The 23,260-nt window shown below is 43.9% G+C and overlaps 1 protein-coding gene across 2 annotated transcripts in view; it reads right to left on the reverse strand.

Annotated features, from left to right (window-relative positions):
• PARD3B (par-3 family cell polarity regulator beta) overlaps positions 1–23,260 on the reverse strand; it is a 2,175,158-nt gene that overhangs the window by 1,061,708 nt on the left and 1,090,190 nt on the right. For both annotated transcript variants that reach the window (XM_030209894.1, XM_030209893.1), the window contains exon 13: positions 19,741–19,849. In XM_030209894.1, the coding sequence (XP_030065754.1) occupies positions 19,741–19,849 (109 nt within the window). The remainder of the gene's footprint in view (positions 1–19,740; positions 19,850–23,260) is intronic.

A 23,260-nucleotide genomic window follows, 5' to 3' on the forward strand; every position in this document is an offset into this window, starting at 1 on the left:
TTCAAAGGGGACATACATACAAATTTACTCACTGAAAATAACCCCATTAAAACTACACACACACACACACAATTTAGTACATATAAAATTTGAGAACACATACTTTTAAAAATCTAAAAGGTACAAACTTCAGTACAAACCCTAATACCGCTGTTAGTAAAACGAGAAATGGTATTGTGTGCATACTTTTGTCCCCAAGTCATTTCTGTGAATAAGATTCCATTTCATGCAAATACATAGGTTTTTTTTTAATTACCCTCTTAAGAGGCAATTTTATAGCTCAGCACCTTCATTTAGATGGCCTCTTAACGTGGGTGGTGAGTAGTATTAACCAGCATCAGCATGCTAAAATATAGCCCTGAACATTTACAACAGGTCGTGGCTCTCGTGCATGTTTGTGTCCAAATGTGACATTCATACACATAACTTAAAGTATTCTATCAGTACCTGGCATAAATGTCAGTCCCACCTATGGCCCAGCTGCTCTTCCCTAGGGGATGCTCCTCTAACAGTTGTGAACTATGCAATTTCAGCTTGTCATTAAAGAATACCCTTTAGGTGTGAAGCTGCCATTTACGCAGGTAAGGGTAAACTTACCCAAGTGGATAGCAGTATCCCATACATTTACATAATCTAATAGCACTCAAATGTAAGGGACGTGTTGTGGAATGAGGGGGTTAATGGATTTTCTACATCTAGGCACCGTTATTATTTTATAATTGTTTGTATGCACCATGGTTACAAAAATGTGCTCACTGCAATTTACTTTAAAACAAATATATATTCACAATCAATAATATTTATATTTAAAAATACTCACTACTACGTACCACAATTGCATATCAAATCAATTACATTCATGAAAATATATCCTTAGTAGAAGAATGGGCTTTGGCAAAGCTGCTGATACCTTGGGTATGGTATTTTCAGAAAGGAACTTAAGCACTGTATAGTCATTTACAGGTTTCTTTGACAAACCTGTTTCAATTTAGTAAAGGATTCCTTAAAGGACTTCTCATAGAGAGCAATGCCAACCAGAAAAAAAGGGAAAGAAAAGTTAAAACTGCAACCTTATTTCTTTTAATGTGTTTAAACTAAATTATTGTTTACAGCGCTACACAAAACACTGAAATAGTTCTATATTATAATTAAGAAATGTGAGCACTGTCTTAAAAGAAAATTACACCCACTGAATAGTGTACACTTAAAAAAAAAAACCAAAAAAAAATCTACCCTTGGAAAATTTAGAAACTTATTGTAGGCTTCAATGTAATTCCTGCATAACACACAAAAGCGGTGCTTGAACCAAATCACAAATTATCTCACACAGAACTGGATTTGGTTGACAGCACAGTCAATACAGACCAATGAAATCTAGCAGATGTTATGTTAATTTGAATACTTTGCTAACATTGTCACTCATTACTAAAGCTCTCTTTTTGCAAGACTTTAAATTGCCACCCAATTTAGAAACAGAAGTTAGCAAATTGAAAAGCTGATTTCAAAGGGATCCCCACTGCAAAAATATTTGCTCAAACCTAATCAACATTGGGTGATATGTCTGGCTAAAGACAGATATTTTAGATGTGATCATTCAAATGTATAAGCTCCAAAATATGCATAATTTTGCTGTACACTATTATGAGAAGTGTGCCATATACTGAAAAATTCCTTGTGCTAAATAGCACAAGTAAAAGAGCTGGTTAGCATGATGGATTTCCTTTCCCTCTAATCTCTCAAACAAGCAAGCACCCTCAGAGCCCTCCCCCCCATGCTTCCTCCACCCCTGCATACCCTGTCAAGGGTCCCACATCACCCCTACTGTTGCGTTCTCGAGGGCCTTGGCATTCTGTCAGGTCCTCGAGGCAGGACTGGAGTTCGTGAGCCCTTGGGCCACTGCCGAGGAGCGGCAGCGGCAGGCAAGACCACCTCGGGACTGGAAACACAGAAGAGCAGTACTGGAACTCTGGACTGGAGTAGTACAAGGCAGGCAACTAGAACAGATGAGAGAGGAACAGCTTCACCTGCACCTAGCCACCGTTCCTCCGGAGTAGCTCCGAAGTGCAGGCGGCCGGCAGGACTTGCAGGATATACAAGCAGGGTAGGCACACAGGCTAGGCAAGGCAGGACTTAGGGTAAAGAGAGCAAACCAGGAAGCACAGGCCAGGGGTCTTTGGGGCAGACAGGAGAACAGACAGAGTAAACCAGGACAAAGGCTTCACCCCAACCCAGGGTAAGCCAAGGACAGAGGCTTCACCGCAACACAGGGTAAGCCAGGAACAGAGGCTTCACCCCAACACAGGGTAAGCCTGGAGCAGAGGCTTCACCCCAAACACAGGGTAAGCCTAGAGCAGAGGCTTCACCCCGAACACAGGGTAAGCCAGGAAGGACCGCAGTCCACAGACAGACAGTGGCAGGGAAGACCCCCCACGGAAGGACAACAGAGACACAGACACAGAAAGAAGCTGGGCTGGAACCCAGAGAGAGGCTAAGCAGTAGTGCAGCAGACACTTACTAACCTGACCTAAGAGCATAACACTTATGCAAAGGCCCAGAATGCAAGCACAGCACTTCCTTATGAAGGCTCTCACTGATGAATCACCAGCAGTAGGACAGAAGCAGGAAGTACACTGACCCCAAAGAGAGGCTTAACACACATAGGAAGTGAGCCCACAGGAAAGACAAGCAGGAGCCATCTTGGAAGCTGGCACAGAGCCGGTGGCAGCCATCTTAGATGCTGGCTCCCTAGAGAGACATAGCCCACACAGGTGAGGTCTAGTGAAGCAATCAGGTTCATGCTGGAAGCAGCCAGCACACCAGGACAGAGACAAGACTAACACAAACACAGACAGAAGCCAGCAGAGCTGCTGACCCCCAGAAAGAAGGTAGGGCTGAGGGTGGTCATGGTCATGGCCACAGACGTGACATCTACTGACACCATTCCTTCAGATTGCATAAAGGTAGCCCACTTCAATTCCTACCTCTTACATTTTTTTTCTCAGATCATTAATGGATATCCTTGGTCATGTCCTACCCTTCCCCAGTTTCACCACATACCTCTGTCAAAATAGTGCAAGAGGTTACATGGTGTCATTTTGAAAGTCAGAAGTAGCAGAGTGGGAATGAGCCTGTTGTCTCCTGTCTTCATCTTCCACATAACCCTAATCAGGAAAGATAGAAAGGGGGCCTCTCACGAGAAGGGAATGAAAATCACTGCACATAGGCTCCTTGATGTTGTGTGTGGAGGGCACGATGGAAGGGGTTGTTATGAGAGACTGCTCAGCCCTTGTTATTGTGTGCAGGGGGACGTACTTGTTATGTTAGTGTATACTTGGGAAGGAGGGGCAATTAGCAAAGGTGGGGCTATGCATGTATGGGAGGCAGGGTTATTGAGGGCATGGCCTTCCCTCTTTTTCCTCCCACACAAACATGTTAAATATTATAAAACCCACTAGGTTGACATGTAAACATTTAGGGGGAGATTCTATATATGGCGCCTGGAAAATTCACAGGAAAATCATTTTGTCTAAGTGTAGTCTATAAGATTTAGGTGCAATATATACAATACACCTAAAACTATGTGCCTTCATTTACACAAACAAAAACATGATGTAAATCCCTGCATGTAGGTTTACACGGACTGGGCCATATGCTATAACACCATGAGAAAATTTGGGAACACACACGAAATGCCCATTTCCCCGCCCATAGCCATGGCACTTTTGAACTGCATGCTTTAGAATTTAGGCATAATTCATTACAGCATATGCTTAGCGAGTTATGCACATAAATTCTAATTATTGCCAATTAGTGCTTGCTAGTAAAAAAGGCCCGTTTCTGACACAAATGAAATGGGCACTAGCAAGGTATTCCTCGGAGTGTGTATGTTTGAGAGAGAGTGTGTAAGAGTGACTGTGTGAGAGAGAGAGAGAGAGTGTGTGAATGTGCGAGTGTGTGTGTGACAGAGAGAGAATGAGACTGGGTGCGAATGTGTCTGTGAGAGAGTGAGAGTGACTGGGTGCGAGTGTGTCTGTGAGAGAGAGTGTGTGTGTATGTGAGAGAGTGTGCGCCAGGGGCCCCCCTCCCCCACTCCCTTCCTCCCAGTTCCAGGGTTGTTCCCTTCCTCCCTCCCTCCGACTTTCAGGGTTGTCCCCTCCCTCCCTCTCTGCCACCGACTTTCAGGGTCCCTCCCTCTGAGTGTCAGGGTCCCTTCCCTCCCTCAGGGTCCCCCCTCCGAGTTTCAGGGTCCCCCCCCCCCCCCCCGACTTTCAGGGTCCCTCCCCCCACTCCGAGTTTCAAGCTCCCTCCCTCCCAAGGAGTCGTTGCGGCTGCCCACATACCCTCCCATGGGGCCCGAAGGGGCAGCTGCGGCTGTCGCCTGCTTTCCTCCTCTTTCTCGCCGCTCCGACTCCTGAGGTCCCCCCTCCCCTGCGCACAGCGCAGGAATGCGCGAGCACACCTGCGCGCCGGCTCAGCATAGCAGCACACTCTCTCCGTGGCTCTGCCCCCTCCGCTGATGCCCAAGGACGACTCCGACCTTTCCTTCCGTGCCATTGGTCGGGACGCTGTCGGCTACTCCACCCCTCAACGCTTCTGTTTCTTTCAAGCTCCGCCTCCACCCCTGTGCCCTGCCCCTTTCACCCCTCCTCCTCCGGCTCTGGCATTCTACATGACATCAGCCTGATCTACGGAGCCTAGCAGACCAACTGTGAAGAAAGCCACAGACACAGGCAGCAAGATAGAACGTTGGAGGTGAGAATTATTATATAGGAAGTGTTAAGCCAATTAAATTATTCACGTTGTTAGGAAGTATGCTAAGATTTTGGCGCGGAACACTAGACACGATATATAGAACCTGGAAGTTAGTGCCTATCTCTACCAGCTCTCACTCATATTGAAGTTGCTTCTTAGAAAATATGTCTCTCCAGTTCTTGAGCTGTTAAAGGTACTCTTAATCACCTGGACATGTTGCAAAAGTCAGGAGATTAGTAAAGATTGATAATGAGAGAAAACACAACCCCCCCCCCCCCCCCCCAAAAAAAAAAAAAAAAAAAAGTTACTAAAGCTTAAAAAGTGAACTTTGAGTTGCCAAATCTGAGAGTATATCTTACTGCAAACATATTTAAGGATAAATAGTGGATGATTAATGAAGACTATGCTGACAATAGCATCACTTTTTGCTAGCAATGCTGTATATAACAAATATTACCTAACAGATGCAACAGCTACCATATACTTTACATGTACAATGAGAAAAAAATGAATATAAGATTGAGTTGAAAGAAAAAGTTAGCCATGAATCCCAAATCTTCAGAAACTATACAATATCAAATGTGGAAGCTCTAAACCATATTAGAGAATGAAAGAAAAGAGGTATACAAATGTTGACCTCCATTCTTTTTAATGTGCAATGGAAAAGCTATAAGGAAATTGGAACACAGATCAATCTACCACATTTTTGTTTTTCTCTTATCTACAAATAAAGCATCCTATTTTTTATATTTTAGTACTAGGTAGTATATCATTTCTAGTATAGCCTCACCAGCAGAATCAATCTTTACATCACTCACACATAAACTACATGCAACCTTAAGTAATTCATATGCAGAACCTATAGTTGGGAACTTGTCACAAGCTGAACCACGGAAGGAAATAGGATAACATTCTTGGTTCTATTAAAAGGGCAGTAAAACAGTTACTGATCTGTACGCGGTATTCTCTGAGGACAGCAGAACTTCAGTCTTCGTGCATGGATGCCCTCACTAAGCCCAGCATAGGAAATGGTAACTCAGCAACTTTTCTAGAAGTATTTGGGCTGTCTCACTGCACATGCATGCTTGTTTCTGCCTGTTTCCACACAGGACCTCTAGTCTATTACTAACTAGAGGAATACAAATCCTTGGGGAGGTAGGAGGGTTATGAGGATTCAAGTCCTGCTGTCCTTGGAGAACTACTGCTACAATAAGTAAATTTGTTTTCTCCAAGGACAAGCAGAATTGTGAATCCTCATACATGGGACTCCATACCTGCCGCTGCAACTGTAAAAAGGAAAATAGCACAAGTGGTTCCACAATAGACAGACACCAGTATTTTTAGTGGTAACAGGCTGTTTTATTATTTATTTGGGGGAAAACCAGCCTGGAACTCACGGAGAAGGGTCTAGGGGGATGGAGCTGGAGGTCTGTCTGGGGTCATATCAGAAGTCTTGATCTAGGAGGAAATGACATGTAAACATATGGACAGATGTCCATGTCACAGCTCTGCAAATCAGCTCTATAGAGGCTAGTCTCAAGTGCATAGCTCTGACATTACTTGACATGACCCTCAAAAGTCAGCCCAGCCTGAGCATAAGTGAAGGAAATGCAATTTGCTAACCAACTGAAAGTATTAACATACCAATGGCAGCCTCCATCCCAGTGTGGGTTAAGGCACACCCAGCAGCGATGCACCCTTGACAGTGCCAGCGTGTGGGGAGCAGGCTGGGCTTCAGTGGTCCTACATTTCCCTTAAGAAGTATCACTCTCACTTCAATGGGTCCCCAGCAGCGATTCCCACAAACGGCCTGCCACTAACCCGGAAGCCTCCCCTCCATTGCATCCTACCCCATCTGTCGCATCTTCCTGTTTCTGACTGGGCAGGACACGGAAGGGGGAAGACTTCCAGTTCAGCAGCAGGCAGTGGATAGAGAGAGATGATGCATGGGGGGAGGGGAGAGAAATGTTGGACCCAGGGCACAGGGAAGGAAGAAAGAGAAATGGTGGACAGTGGGAGAGAAGCAGAAATGTTGGAGATTGCAGCAGAATGGAGGAAGGGAGAGAATGCTGCATGGGGGGGGGGAGAGATGTTAGACCTAGGGCACAAGGGAAGGAAAGGGAGAGAGAGGGAAAGGGAAAGAGAGAGAGAGAAAGAAAGAGAGAGAGAGAGAGAGAGAGAAAGAAAGAGAGAGAGAGAGAGAATGTGAACAATGTGAGAGAGTGAGAGATGTTGGAATGGGGTAGATGAGAGGAAGTGAGAAATATACAGGAGATGGAGAGGGGAGAAAGAGGGAGACGTTGGATCTAGGAGCAAAAGGGATTGATGGAGAGACAATCTGAGTGAGGAAACAGAGAGGGAGAAATGCTGGACCATGGAGGGAGAGGGTAGGAGGGAAGAGAGTAACAACAGGGAGATTTTAGGCTACATGAGTTGGGAGGGAAGAAAGAGGAAGCAGATGTTGGACTAGAAAAGTGGAGGGAAGAAGATGCTTGGAATGGTGGAACCATGTGGGAGAGGTCGGCAAGGAAATGAATGAGTGGATAGTGCTTTTATTTCTCCAGTGCTGCAGTACATACCATGTGACTTCTTGGGATTCCTAGTTCAATTTTTGTCTAAATAATTTTACTTCTAATTTGTGATCCCTTGTTCTGTATTTGGTTAAGGACTGTTGGTGTGATAGTAAAGGCAGGTAAGGAAATCAGAGGGGAGGCAAAGAGGAGACGGGATCGGGGAGGGGGGGTCCCTCCTTTGTTTTCTGACCTGGGCCCTATCATGTCTAACACCGGTCCTGACCCTTGCTGTATAACTCGTGGGGATTCCCAACCATCCCCAGCTGAGGACCTCCTCCAAAGATGGTCAGAACTTCCTTCTACCAAGTTTTGCAGTCAGCAACAGCATCCTTGAGTCACCGACAACTAAGCATGTGTGGGGTGCAAGCATCAGTGGCTTAGAGCCATTGCTGCTGCCTGCTAAGCTTGGTTAAAGGGAGATCTGGCCACCTTCAAAGAAAAGTCTTCAGTTGACAGAGCTTGGAGATCCTCATTAGCTAATGTATTTATATTTTGAGGTGGGGAGGCTAAGGTGAGAGGTGATCTATAGACCCACATGAATGGAGGCCAAATTGGTGGAGGAAACAAAAAAAAAAAAAAAGAGAGAGAGAGAGGATAGGACTTGCTCTACTTGTGAATTGCTAATGGACTAACATATTGAACTGAGGGGGAAGCCAGCATATTTTGGGAAAAACATGGGATTGCAATAAAGGCTTCTTAGGCCCAATGAGGCCTGAAAATTTCTGGAAATGTGTATCGGAAAAGCTACATCGGAGCCAGATTAGGTTCAGGACATAGTTCGTAAGGAAACCTCCTTTTCTGAAATCCGAGCTCTCTTTTCCTTTTTAATCTTGCTTTGGGAGTTTTGCTCAATGTGCCTTGACTGCGGAGAGAACTGGGTACCCCCAGCGAGTGACATTTGGTATCTTTGATTTTGTTTCCCCTTAGGTGGACATACAGTAATTGTTGTCTGTAACCGAGTTGGGTTTGCCGTTCCTATTTTGATTTGGCCAGGGGCGGACTGACCATTTGGGCAACCGGGCTGTGCCTGAGGGCCCAAAGGCTCTATGGTGCCTGGAGGTTCTGCCCGATTGCCTACCACCTCAGCACATTGCAGCCATCCTCGGTCGTACCTTTAAGGGTCTGTGGGGGCAGGAAAGAGTCCCACTCTTTCCTGCCTGCTGCCGCTACTCTGAATGGTGGCGCCAGCACAGCTGTGTTTTAAAAATGGCTGCCAAGACTGCTGAGACCCGCGAGACGCTTCCAGGTTAGAAGGAGGCAGCGTGTATGATTCGCTACCGCTGCTGCTGAGTGCTGAGACGGAGGGAGGTAAATCCTGCGATCGTGGCGGCGGTGGGCAGCGTTTGGGAAGCGCTGCCGTGAGAGAGAGGGAGGCAGATGTGGGAACGGAGCTCAGCCTGCACTGTAAATTTTTTTGGGGGGGAGAAGAGGGCTCCAGGCGGGCAGGTGGAATCGCAGCACATGGATGGGAGCAGGAGGGGCGAGAGGAGAATCGCTGATGGCTGGAGGGAGGGGACAGGGGAGAAAAGAGAATTGCTGGGTATGGTATAGATGGATAGAGGGGGGCAGGGGCAAGAACAGAATTGCTGGGTATGGCTGGATAGGGGCAGGGCAGAGAGGAGAATTGCTGGGTATGGATGAATGGAGGGGGGCAGGGGAGGGAAGAGAATTGCTGGGGATGGATGGATGGAGGGGACAAGGGGAGAGAGAAGAGAATTGCTGGGTATGGATGAATGGAGGGGGGCAGGGGAGGGAAGAGAATTGCTGGGGATGGATGGATGGAGGGGACAAGAAGAGAATTGCTGGGTATGGATGGATAGAGGGGGGCAGGGGAGAGAAAAGAATTGCTAGGTATGGATGGCTGGAGGGGAGAGGAGAGTTGCTGGACATGCGTGGATGGAGGGGAGGAAAGAGGAGATAGGAAGGTTGCTGGACATGGGTGTATGAAGGGGAGGTCAGGGGAGAGGAGGGTTGCTGGACATGGATGGAGGGAAAGACAGGGGAGAGGAGGGTTGCTGGACATGGATGGAAGAGAGGGAAGGGAGAGAGAAGAAATGCTGGACATGGATGGAGGGGATGGAATAGTGAGGAAGGAGATGAGATGAGGGAAAAGGAAGAGAGGAGAAAAACTGCACATGGATGAAGAAAATAGGCAGAAGCTGGATCCACTGGACAGTCAAGACTGCGGAGGACCCAGCTTTTACTTATGGATATAGAGCAAGAAATGAAGAAGAAAGGAGGAAAGTAAAGAAATAAATGGAAAGGAAGCCCTGGAAACGGAGTTAAGAGGACAGATAGCAGCAGAATCGGATACTGGGCCAGCATGATCAGAAAAACAGTCACCAGACAACAAAGGTAGAAAAAAATCATTTTATTTTCATTATAGTGTTTGGAATATGTCCACTTTGAGAATCAGGTGCTCAACATTAAAAGTTTATATTTATTTACTTATTTATGGCATTTTATCCCACATTAAACATGAATTAAATTGGAACCTGGGTTCATTTATTTTTTTTTTCCTGGAGAGAGTAATGCATTGCCCCCCCCCCAGGATCTCTCCCCGGCTATAGCCAGCTCTGCAATTTTGAGGGGAGGTGCACAGGTGGACAGGGGGGGGGGGGGTGCAGAGGTGGACCGGGGAGAGGGCCTGTTGTTAAACATTTACCAGCACACCACTGTCTAGTGCCCACCAATCCAACCTGTTGGCCCACCCAAAAATTGACTTCTGGCTACGCCACTGACTCTTATTACTAAAACTTGCTTAATTTTCCATCTATCAAGGGGTTCTTTATAAGAATCACTTAACTGGTTCTTTTTCAAGCTGTGTACTGCTGGAATAGTCTTCCTACGACACTACTATTTATCATTTCTATAGTGCTACAAGGCATACGTAGCCCTGTACACCATATACAAAAGATAGTCCCTGTGGAAATTAAGCAATACATTTCTTATTACTCTTTGGAAGACAATAAAAACTTTTCTTTTCAGTAAACTTTTTTATATATATTTTTTTTTTTACTAGGATTTTATCCCAAACTTGTTGTCAGGCTTCTCCCCCGAGAGCACTGGGTTCGTGAGCCCATGGGCCACTACCGTGGAGCGGCAGTGGCAGGCAAGATCACCTCCAAGGTAGAGATGAGACAAAACTGGACCGGAACCCCGGACTGGAGTTCTACACCGGAATACTCAGAACTGGAACGCACCGGACGGGTGCGCACAGGAGTGGGGCCCGCTGGACTGGACACACTGGACCTAGGCTTCACCTACACTTGACTGCCTTCCCCCTCGGGTTGAGCCCTCAGGTTCTGGCAGCCGGTAGGACTTACAGGAACCGCAGGAATGAAGGTCCAGGAGTGCCCCCTGGCCCCTAGGCGATGGCAAGGCAGACAGGCAGGGAATGTCCGGGTTCTGGCAATAGGTAGGTTCAAAGCAATGGTCACAGAAGGGCTGGAAACCCACAGAGCAAGAACACAGAAGGGCAGGGAACCTACAGAGCAATAAACACAGAAGGGCTGGAAACCCACAAAGCGATAAACACAGAAGGGCTGAAAACCCACAGCGCAATAAACACAGAAGGGCTGGAAACCCACAAAGCGCTAAACACAGAAGGGCAGAAAACCCACAGCGCAATAAATACAGAAGGGCTGGAAACCCACAAAGCGATAACCACAGAAGGGCTGAACACCCACAGCGCAATAAACACAGAAGGGCAGGGAACCTACAGAGCAATAAACACAGAAGGGCTGGAAACCCACAAGCGATAAACACAGAAGGGCTGAAAACCCACAGAAGGGTAGGAGACCCACAGAGCAAATAACACAGAAGGGTAGGAAGCCCACAGAACAATAAACACAGAAGGGCTGAAAACCCACAGAGCAAAAGACAAGGAAAGCAAACGGTGCTAACAGCACACTAACCTCGGGACCTAAAGCACTGCGGAGGGAATGGCAATGCAAAGGCCAGGACTGTAGTCTTCAGGTGACTAATAAAGCCCATCAAGACCAGAGCCACAGCTGCAGCAATCACCTTGCAACCAAACAGAGGCTTGACACACAAAGCAGTCATTCCATAGGAAGGAACAGCGGGAGCCATCTTGGAAACTGGCAAGGAGGAAGAGGCGGCAGCCATCTTGGAAGAGGCATAGCCCACACAGGTGAGGTTCAGTAGGGCAATCAGCACACAGAGCCAGAGAGAAACTAAGGCAGAGACAGACACAGAGACAAGCAGAAGCCAGCACAGCCACTGACTCCCAGAAACAGGGTAAGTATGAGGGTGGTCACGGCCACAAACGTGACACTTGTTTTGGCTTCTTTATTGTATGTTGTTCAGAACCATTTAGAAATAGGTTGTTTTATAAAAATCTGGATTAGATTACCACCAAATGTTGCTTCTTCTAATAAACCTCTTTTATTCGTCAGTCACTGGTTGATTCTTTTGGCTGCTTCTTTTCTGACTTTTGAACTGTTAAGTCAGGTTGTATTGGTGTCATCACCCATGCATGAGGATTCACAGTACTTGTAATCCGAGAAATCAGATGCTTATTTGAAGGAACAATGGGAACACTGTATAAAATAATTTGTCTGCCTCTTTTATAGGGAAAACGTTCAAGCTTGGAGGGAGTAGAAACACAGGAAACTTTGACCAGTACAGAAATCCACAAATCTCTACTCAAACACCTTGCAATTTGCTGGCCAAGGAGGTTTATCTTGATAAGGAAATGTTTATTCAATAGGTCAAATGTGGAAAATCCCATTTAGAATTTAACACTCCTACTCATCTACCTCACTGTGGGGTCATTTTAATTAAGCCACAATAAAATGTGGACTTAGCATGCCCTTACATGGGTTTTTTCCTCATGTGCTAAGGCCATTCTTCAGGAAGTCCAAAAATGGTCGATTTTCCATTTTCTGAATTAATGGCCATGCTCTAATGTTTAAAAATTCTATTGGGGAAGAGATCCCTAATAAAATAAAGAAATACATATCTACAGTCAGGTGGGTTCTCAAAATACAAATAGCAAACACACTTGTTGGTATTGAGGAAAAGGCCCCAAGAAGCCCCCAGACATAAAACAAAGTCTAAAGGGAGCTGGACTTCCGCATCATCAGCCAGAAAAACCTCCGTATGTACAGTGGTGGAAATAAGTATTTGATCCCTTGCTGATTTTGTAAGTTTGCCCACTGACAAAGACATGAGCAGCCCATAATTGAAGGGTAGGTTATTGGTAACAGTGAGAGATAGCACATCACAAATTAAATCCGGAAAATCACATTGTGGAAAGTATATGAATTTATTTGCATTCTGCAGAGGGAAATAAGTATTTGATCCCCCACCAACCAGTAAGAGATCTGGCCCCTACACACCAGGTAGATGCTCCAAATCAACTCGTTACCTGCATGACAGACAGCTGTCGGCAATGGTCACCTGTATGAAAGACACCTGTCCACAGACTCAGTGAATCAGTCAGACTCTAACCTCTACAAAATGGCCAAGAGCAAGGAGCTGTCTAAGGATGTCAGGGACAAGATCATACACCTGCACAAGGCTGGAATGGGCTACAAAACCATCAGTAAGACGCTGGGCGAGAAGGAGACAACTGTTGGTGCCATAGTAAGAAAATGGAAGAAGTACAAAATGACTGTCAATCGACAAAGATCTGGGGCTCCACGCAAAATCTCACCTCGTGGGGTATCCTTGATCATGAGGAAGGTTAGAAATCAGCCTACAACTACAAGGGGGGAACTTGTCAATGATCTCAAGGCAGCTGGGACCACTGTCACCACGAAAACCATTGGTAACACATTACGACATAACGGATTGCAATCCTGCAGTGCCCGCAAGGTCCCCCTGCTCCGGAAGGCACATGTGACGGCCCGTCTGAAGTTTGCCAGTGAACACCTGGATGATGCCGAGAGTGATTGGGAGAAGGTGCTGTGGTCAGATGAGACAAAAATTGAGCTCTTTGGCATGAACTCAACTCACCGTGTTTGGAGGAAGAGAAATGCTGCCTATGACCCAAAGAACACCGTCCCCACTGTCAAGCATGGAGGTGGAAATGTTATGTTTTGGGGGTGTTTCTCTGCTAAGGGCACAGGACTACTTCACCGCATCAATGGGAGAATGGATGGGGCCATGTACCGTACAATTCTGAGTGACAACCTCCTTCCCTCCGCCAGGGCCTTAAAAATGGGTCGTGGCTGGGTCTTCCAGCACGACAATGACCCAAAACATACAGCCAAGGCAACAAAGGAGTGGCTCAGGAAGAAGCACATTAGGGTCATGGAGTGGCCTAGCCAGTCACCAGACCTTAATCCCATTGAAAACTTATGGAGGGAGCTGAAGCTGCGAGTTGCCAAGCGACAGCCCAGAACTCTTAATGATTTAGAGATGATCTGCAAAGAGGAGTGGACCAAAATTCCTCCTGACATGTGTGCAAACCTCATCATCAACTACAGAAGACGTCTGACCGCTGTGCTTGCCAACAAGGGTTTTGCCACCAAGTATTAGGTCTTGTTTGCCAGAGGGATTAAATACTTATTTCCCTCTGCAGAATGCAAATAAATTCATATACGTTCCACAATGTGATTTTCCGGATTTAATTTGTGATGTGCTATCTCTCACTGTTACCAATAACCTACCCTTCAATTATGGGCTGCTCATGTCTTTGTCAGTGGGCAAACTTACAAAATCAGCAAGGGATCAAATACTTATTTCCACCACTGTAGTTTGCATTAAGCTTTAAACTCAGCTAAACAAGTAAATAAACTTAGCTTCTTTAAGTAGATCTCTGCGTCTTTCTATTAAACTTTTGACCGTGATCAACGGCGGCCAGCATTTCGAATTAAAACTCTCTGTAGCTCCTGCCGGCAGAATTGAGCAGAAATGATTTATGCAGTGATCCTGAAGCAGAAAGTGTTAATTCGAAACACTGGCCGCCGTTGGTAGTAAGGGTTCACTGGTAATCCTATGATAATCGGTTAGTGTGCTGTAATGTGGCTGTGCTAACTGATCCCCATTGTCAAGCCCACTCTCTCTATCCCCACCCATACATATAGTAACATAGTAGATGACGGCAGAAAAAGACCTACACGGTCCACCCAGTCTGCCCAACAAGATAAACTCACATGTGCCATTTTTTGTGTAAACCTTACCTTGATTTGTACTTGTCTTTTTCAGGGCACAGACCGTATAAGTCTGCCCAGCACTATCTCCGCCTCCCAACCACCCGCCCCGCCTCCCAACACCGGCTCTGGCACAGACCGTATAAGTCTGCCCAGCACTATCCACACCTCCCAACCACCAGCACTGCCTCCCACCTCCGGCTAAGCTTCTGGGGATCCCTTCCTTCTGAGGAGGATTCCTTTAGGTTTATCCCACGCATGTTTGAATTCCATTACCGTTTTCAACTGCACCACCTCCTGCGGGAGGGCATTCCAAGCATCCACCACTCTCTCCGTCAAAAAATACTTCCTGACATTTTTCTTCAGTCTGTCCCCCTTCAATCTCATTTCATGTCCTCTAGTTCTACTGCCTTCCCCTCTCCGGAAAAGTTTCGTTTGCAGATTAATACCTTTCAAATATTTGAACGTCTGTATCATATCACCCCGTTTCTCCCTTCCTCCAGGGTATACATGTTCAGGTCAACAGGTCTCTCATACGTCTTGTAACGCAAATCCCATACCATTCTCGTAGCTTTTCTTTGTACCGCTTCCATTTTTTTAACATCCTTCACAAGATACGGCCTCCAAAACTGAACACAATACTCAAGGTGGGGCCTCACCAACGTCTTTATACAGGGGTATTAAAACCTCTTTTCTTCTGCTGGTCACACCTCTCTCTATACAGCCTAGCAATCTTCTAGCTACAGCCACCGCCTTGTCACACTGTTTTGTCGCCTTCAGGTCCTCAGATACTATCACCCCAAGATCCCTCTCCCCGTCCGTACCTATCAGACTCTCACCGCCTAACACATACATCTCCCGTGAATTTCTACTCCCTAAGTGCATCACTTTGCATTTCTTCACATTGAATTTTAATTGCCAAACCTTAGACAATTCTTCTAGCTTCCGCAGATCTTTTTTCATGCTTTCCACTCCCTCCGGGGTGTCCACTCGGTTGCAAATCTTGGTGTCATCCGTAAAAAGGCAAACTTTACCTTGTAAGCCTTCGGCAATATCACTCACAAATATATTGAATAGAATCGGCCTCAGCACCGATCCCTGAGGCACTTCACTACTCACCTTTCTCTCCTCTGAGCGAACTCCATTTACCACCACCCTCTGGCGTCTGCCCATCAACCAGTTCCTAATCAAGTTCACCACTTTGGGTCCTATCTTCAGCCCTTCTAGTTTATTCAAGAGCCTCCTGTGGGGAACCTTGTCAAAAGCATTGCTGAAATCTAAGTAGATTACGTCCATAGTACGTCCTTGATTTAATTCTCCGGTCACCCAGTCAAAGATTTCAATGAGATTTGTTTGGCACGATTTCCCTTTGGTAAAACCATGTTGTCTTGGATCTTGCAATTTATTGGCTTCCAGGAAATTCACTATCCTTTCCTTCAGCATGGCTTACATTACTTTTCCAATAATTGAAGTGAGGCTTACCAGCCTGTAGTTGACAGCTTCTTCCCTATCACCACTTTTGTGAAGAGGGACCACCTCCGCTGTTCTCCAATCCCACGGAACCTCTCCCGTCTCCAAGGATTTATTAAACAAATTTTTAAGAGGACCCGCCAGAACCTCTTTGAGCTCCCTCAATATCCTGGGGTGGATCCCATCCGGTCCCACTGCTTTGTCTACCTTTAGATTTTTAAATTGCTCATACACACTCTCTTCCATGAACGGTTCTATATCCACTCCATTCTCACATGTACTTTTGCCAGTCCATTGTGGTCCTGCTCCAGGATTTTCTTCTGTGAAAACAGAACAAAAGTATCTATTTAGCAAATTTGCTTTTTCTTCATCATTATCTATATAGCATTTCTCAGCATCTTTCAGTCTCACAATTCCCTTTTTAGTCTTCCTCCTTTCACTAATATAGCTGAAGAAAGTTTTGTCACCCCTCCTTACATTTCTAGCCATTTGTTCTTCCGCTCGTGCTTTCACCAGACGTATCTCTCTCTTGGCTTCTTTCAGTTTCATCCGGTATTCCTCCCCTTGTTCCTCTTCTTGAGTCTTTCTGTATTTCAGGAACACCAACTCTTTAGCCTTTATTTTTTCAGCCACTTGTTTGGAGAACCATATCGGTTTCCTTGTTCTCTTGCTTTTATTTACTCTCTTTACATAAAGGTTTCCGGCCCTATTTATAGCTTCTTTCAGCTTGGACCACTGTCCTTCCACTTCTCGTTCATCCTCCCATCCCATCAGCTCCTTCCTCAGGTATTCCCCCATTTTACTAAAGTCAGCATGCTTGAAATCCAGGACTTTGATTTTTGAGTGGCTGCCCTCCACTTCAGCAGTCATATCAAACCAAACCGTTTGATGGTCACTGCCGCCCAGATGGGCACCCACTCGGACATTTGACACACTATCCCCATTTGTGAGAACCAGATCCAGCGTTGCTCCCTCCCTCGTGGGTTCCGTCACCATTTGTCTGAGCACAGCATTTTGAAAAGCATCCACGATCTCTCTACTTCTTTCCGATTCTGCAGACGGAACTTTCCAATCTACATCCGGCAGATTGAAATCTCCCAGCAACAGCACCTCTCTCTTCATTTCCAACTTATGGATATCTGTGACCAGATCTTTATCTAGATCCTCCAATTGTGTCGGAGGTCTGTAGACAACACCCACGTGTATAAAGGTTTTATCATCTCTTTTTAAGGTGATCCATATCGCTTCTTCCTTTCCCCAGGTCCCTGACATTTCAGTTGCCTCGATATCATTTCTCACATACAGAGTACTCCTCCACCTTTTCAACCCTCTCTATCCTTCCTTAATAGATTATAGCCTGGTATGTTTGCATCCCATTCATGGGAACCATTTAGCCACGTCTCCGTGATTGCAACAATGTCTAAGTCTGCCTCCAAAATCAGGGCTTGAAGGTCATGAACTTTATTGCTTAGACTGCGAGCATTTGTGGTCATCGCTTTCCATCTACATTTTCTGGTATGTGTTTCAACATTTGTGATTTGGGGTTGTTTTTTGTCTTTGGGTACCTTCATATCTTTTTTTTTTTTTCACCTCCATTGCTTGTTCTTCCGCGTCAGTTCTATTATGAGGAACACCACAGTGCTGTAATGGAGCAAAAGAATTCTGTAGAGGTAACACTTGTGAGGGTGGATGCCTCTGTGTCACATAACGAAGTCTGCCTGAGCCTACGGTGAACCATCTATTCTTAGGTGGTTTTATCCTTTGAGGTAGTGGTGTGAATTTGGTTTGATTCTGTGCATTATAATGTTGTGCAGTCTTAGAAGTTGCTTTAAGTGCATCTAATTCCTGCTTTACTTTGCTGAGCTCCTGTTTTAAACTAGTGAGCTGATGACAGATAGGACTAGCCTTAAGGCTCCAGATGATTGGCCTTGAAACTAAAGCACCACAATTATTACAGAGAATAAAAGTCATCCTGATTTGTTGGAATGGGTATGAACAGGTATACTATGATGGGGTTTAACCGTGTGCAAGATTAATTTTGCTCCTCAGCAATCTGAGACAGTTGTAATTAGGGTGGAGTTAATTTGTGATAAGTAGCTATTCAGAAAAGCTATTTAGGAAGTGTCAGTCTTGGGGGGTGGGGGTGGGTGGGCTTAAATGTTACCTGTGGAATGTGTTTGCTGTAAAACCTATCTCTAGGACTGTGTTAAGCCACTATTCTACACAGCTGTTTGGGACAAGGGGAAGACAAGGTTAAGTCAAGGGGAAGACAAGGTTAAGAAATGCACCAGAAATGTGCAGAAACCACAGCTGTAGGGTAGGGAAAGCCAGCATAATTCTTATCTGTTTGAGTTTTCTTCAGGCAGCGGACAAGCAAAGAGCTGCAGGCTGCTCAGGAGCTCCACAGAAAACAGAAATCACCACACCTAAGTGTTTAAAATGTCTGCTGAAAACCAGGTGGTTGGGGGAGGGGAACAGCTCAGCACACTAAGTAAAAGAAAGCGATTTCTAATACTTCCTGGCAGTTTTGAAATCTGAAAATCTAGTTTTCAAATTTACAGATATCAATAAACCAGTTAGAAACACAACAATCAGATATCAATAAACCAGTTAGAAACACAACAATGAGATCACAACAGTTAGATCACACATACACACATCTCTCCCTTTAAGAAAAATAAAGAAACATTTTTTTAGTGTGTGGTTTGCGCACACACATTTGGCTTCTGCTACAGGATGCCTCAGCGTGTTCCACGGAAAGCCCTTTTAAGCTGCAGTAAGTGCAGTTTAATAAAAGGAACCCTGTATATGCTAGTTACACTGATACTAAGAAGAAGTAAAACCAAAATCCTTAAACATAATTTACACTTGAAAAATCAATTCAATTTCAAAACAAGGAAAAAAAATTCAGTAAAATTAAATGTAGAAATAAACGTTAACACCGTATGATCAATGATACTTATTGTAGCAGTTTAATGCATTTTAGACTACATTATGCAAGCTAGACTTCCTTCATTAATTGTCTTTCGCTAGTGCTAAATTATCAGACTTTAGAATATTGCCCTCCTGTTTCTGAGCTCATCTCTCTCCATGTGGTGTCATCATTATAGTTCAAGCTCCAGAAGGGTAACAATATTATTCAACTACCTCAACCATTATCCACAGTACTGTGTTGAGGATGTTCAGCCCAATATCAGAAAGATGTAACCTCTGGATTTTAACAAGTCAGAAAGTATTTAACAAATCCCTACTTATTTAATTTCAGATTCCTTGCTTTCACCCAAGGGAGTTTAGCTCTCGAAAGTTAGTCCACAACTTTGTCATGATCTTCATTTCTACATATTCAAGTGGACTAAAATGGCAACCACTAAAAATACTGAAAGAAACACAATGGTCCCACTTTGTAACCAACAACTTGAGAGTACAATGTGTGCTCTAAAAGGAAGATGTTATAGAAAATATTGTCTATGTTAAATTTACTGGGGGACAACCAGTCAGTCATTCTTTATAATGGCTGCTTTGATCATACCCTGTCGTATCTTGAATAGCTGATCACTTTCTACCAATGATTTGTTGATATTCCATCTTGCATATTTGCAGCATCAACAGTTAGAAGAACTATTGCTTAAGCAGGTGCATTTTGCCAGAAATCTGAGTCAGCTCACTACTGAATGCCTGGACATTTGAGTCTCAGAGTAATGCAGTGTGCTTTCAGTCTAATTAACTTCTTTTCCCAGCTGAAGTGGATTAAAAAATCCCTCACTAAAACCACTTGTGTTGCAATTTTCTTCGTAGAGAGTGTTTAAGAGATGTGAAAACTTTACCTTTAAGTCGTTCCTGAGGACTCTTTGTTGTCAGAGGCTGCTGAAAGTTATCAGTACGCCAAGAAGCAGGGGAAATAGGCAGACCCTGAGCACTTAATTCTACATGCTCCTGGAATTTAAAAAAAAATCAAAAATGTTTAAGCAAAAATGAATAACTACTTGTAATAATGAATAGGGACAAGATATTTACCAAGCTTGATGTTTAGCAATAACTGGGCATATAGGACACACCACTTGGTCTCTGCCATCATGCACTAGGCTACCATGATTTATTTTGAAGTTATTTATTTTGCATTATTTGTTTACTAGAGTGGCCTATACAGGCCGATACACTAAGCTGTGTTAATATTTTAACATGAAAAAGCCCAGTTAATTACTGTATATCCTATTTTATTGAATGGGGTTTATTCATTATTAACATCTGTTGTCTACATTAAAACACTAACACAGCTTACAGAATTGATTTATCAAAGCTTTTTCTCCATGCTGTGCTTGAGGGTAAACCCTTTGTTAAATCAGTTCAACATATCAACAACAAAAGCTTTAGCACAATCTTGTCAACTGTTAAGAGTATGGTTGGCAGACGCATGCTACGGGGTACTATTTTGTAGAGCTCGTATAAGATAGGCAGATGACCTCTGCACCTTTTCTCGTTTTGTTGTATCTTTCCAAGAAAGCACTACCAGAACTGCACACTATATTCAAGTAAGGCCGCCCAAAGTATTGATAAAGAAGCATGATTATGATAGTCTTAGTTTAATTTCTATTCCCCACAGAATAATCAACAGTAGCCTATTTGTATTTTTATTTATTGTTATTTACGGAGTGCCTTTATGAAGAGATTCACTCAAGGCAGTGTACAACAGGTATAGCATAAAACTTACCATCATGTTAACAATATAAAAATCGTAAAATAACCACATTGAGCCAAGAATTTAAATGTATTGTCCACGACGACTCCAAGGTCTTTCCCTATGGTAACTCATATTAGATTAACCCAGCACTTTATATAGTTAGGATTATTTTCCCCCATGTGCATCACTTCCCAATTGTCTTCATTAAATTGCATCTGCCCTGTAATCACCCCAGTTCCCCAGTGTGACAAAGTTTTTCAATAATTCTTCACAATATGCTCACGTTATATGTACTTCAACATGAACATAAAATCAATATCAATACTGAGTGGCAAATATGGTTTATAGTTATTAGGCTGGACATACTGTAATATCCTTCCAAAGTAGAATGGTGGTTTACAAAGTGCAATTTTAAAAAGCAAAGGAAAGTAGAGAAGAAGGGAGATGGGCATTAAGCAAAGTTAAGGCTAGCTAGCTATCAGCAAAAGCAGTGTAAAAAGGTGTGTTTTCAAGGTGGTTTCAAATTTCTTGAACAAATATTTTAGACATATATACTGTAGACTGGTAAAGATTTCCAGAGAAATAGTGTGGTAGAGAAAAATGCACAGGATCAAGTGAACTCCTACTGGGCTTGGAATACCGGTGGGATGTGCAAATGATGGGTCATGTATTGGAAAATCAAAGAAAGAGCTATCAGAGAATTCCTCCATATAGAGTTTTGTAGACCACAGTGAGAATCTTGAATTGCACTCTTGTATTAAACCAGAAGCCAGTGATGATGCATGAGAAGCAATGTTATGTAGTCCTATTTTTTTCATGTAGCAGAGAATTCAAATAGCTGTATTATATGTATGGGAGAATAAGTTGGGAAGAGTCAATGAGGAAGATTTGAACAGCATAGGAATTTTCAGTGTGAAGAAAGATTTCCTCAGAACTGCAGTGATTGACCCTCAAGAGAGTTCCAAATCTAAGTATATACCCAAGTATTTTAAATGAGGGACTATTGCTGTTGAAGTGGGAACTTTGATGGACAGTGAAGCCATCCAGTAATCCATGTAGCTGTGCCCTTTGAATGATTCAGGTTGAGACAATGGTTCTGCAACCTAGTGGAAACTGCATCAAGGGCTGATTGGACTTCCGATATACTTAGGTGAAAAGAGTCAGTATAGTGCACCAATAGTATATTGTCCACACAGAAAAATACTGAAGCCAAAGGTCTAAAGAAGTAGTGTCAAAGGGTTAAAGAAAATATTCAATAGTAGCTAAAACTGAACCCTGTGGGAAACTGCAGGATAGGGTCTGAGAAGCAGAGGAGGAAGTAGAAGTTCTAACTGTAAATGTTTTGTTTTGCAAGAAAGAGGAGAACAACTGAAAACCCATTCCAAATATTCTGATTTCTGTAAGTCTGATAGAGCCGATCATACCCTTTTGTTTTCCAAAGCCTGAGCTTAGAACAAGAGATATTACTAGTGTTATTTTTCCATTATCCAAGGCAGAGTGAAGATCACTCAGCAAGGATGTGATGATTGTTTCAGCGCTATGACTCTGGGAGAATTCTGATTGGTGTGGGTGAAATATGTGAGCACTAACCATGTTAGTTGTTTGTTCTACTAGCTTTCAAATGTAGCACAGATTAAAAATTGGACAGCGGTTTGACACTACAGATGTACCAAGAGTGTCTGTTTTAGTTTGGGTTATAATATGGCCTTTTTCCAAAGAATTGGGAGTATGGCATTGGAGAGCCTATTATTTATCAGGTATAAGTTTATGTCATGAAAGGAAGGGTTGGGATCAAAGGGGATGTATTAATGTGGGCTGCTTTGATCATTTTAGTAAAGTAAGAGAGGGTCATGAGCATAAACACAGACCATGAAGAGGAGAGGTGGGGTTTACCCAGAGAATTAGAGGTAGAGCCAGAATTAGTGGGATCTGGGTGTTTAAATTATGACACAACGAGTGAGGCCCTTTGGGGGAAGAAGATTTTGTTGTACTGTTGTGATATAGCTGCTAAAAAGTTAGCAAACTCACCTGCTGTTGGTTCCAGTAGAATAAGATCTTTCTTCCCTAGTGAGGTAAGGTTGGAGTACTGAGAAAAGACCTTCTTCACATATCATCTATAAACTGCTCCATTTAACTTTCAAAATTAGGGAGCATCAAGAGCCCTCTTTTCTTTTGACCTGACAAACTGGGCAACACAATAATAATGGGTGATTTCAATTACCCCGATATTGACTGGATAAATGTAACATTGGGGCATGCTAGGGAGGTAAAATTCCTTGATGAAATCAAGGACAGCTTTATGGAGTAGCTGGTACAGGAGCCAACGAGAGAAGGAAAAATTCTAGACCTAGTCCTTAGTGGAGCGTATGATCTGGTGCGGGAGGTAATGGTGCTGGAGCCGCTTGATAACAGTGATCATAATATGATCGGATTTGATATTAGCTTTGAAGTAAGAATACATAGGAAATCAAATACATTAGCGTTTAACTTTCAAAAAGGAGAGTATGATAAAATGAGAACGGTGAAAAAAAACTTCAAAAGGAGGACGGAAGTCCAAATGACAGCCAGCATGGTTAAAAAGTGATGTGAAGGAAGCTATAAGAGCTAAAAGAAAATCCTTCAGAAAATGGAAGAAGGACCGACTGAAAATAATAAGAAACAGCATA

This window comes from Microcaecilia unicolor, chromosome 7 (genome assembly GCF_901765095.1).
Source record: "Microcaecilia unicolor chromosome 7, aMicUni1.1, whole genome shotgun sequence".
Taxonomy (NCBI): domain Eukaryota; kingdom Metazoa; phylum Chordata; class Amphibia; order Gymnophiona; family Siphonopidae; genus Microcaecilia; species Microcaecilia unicolor.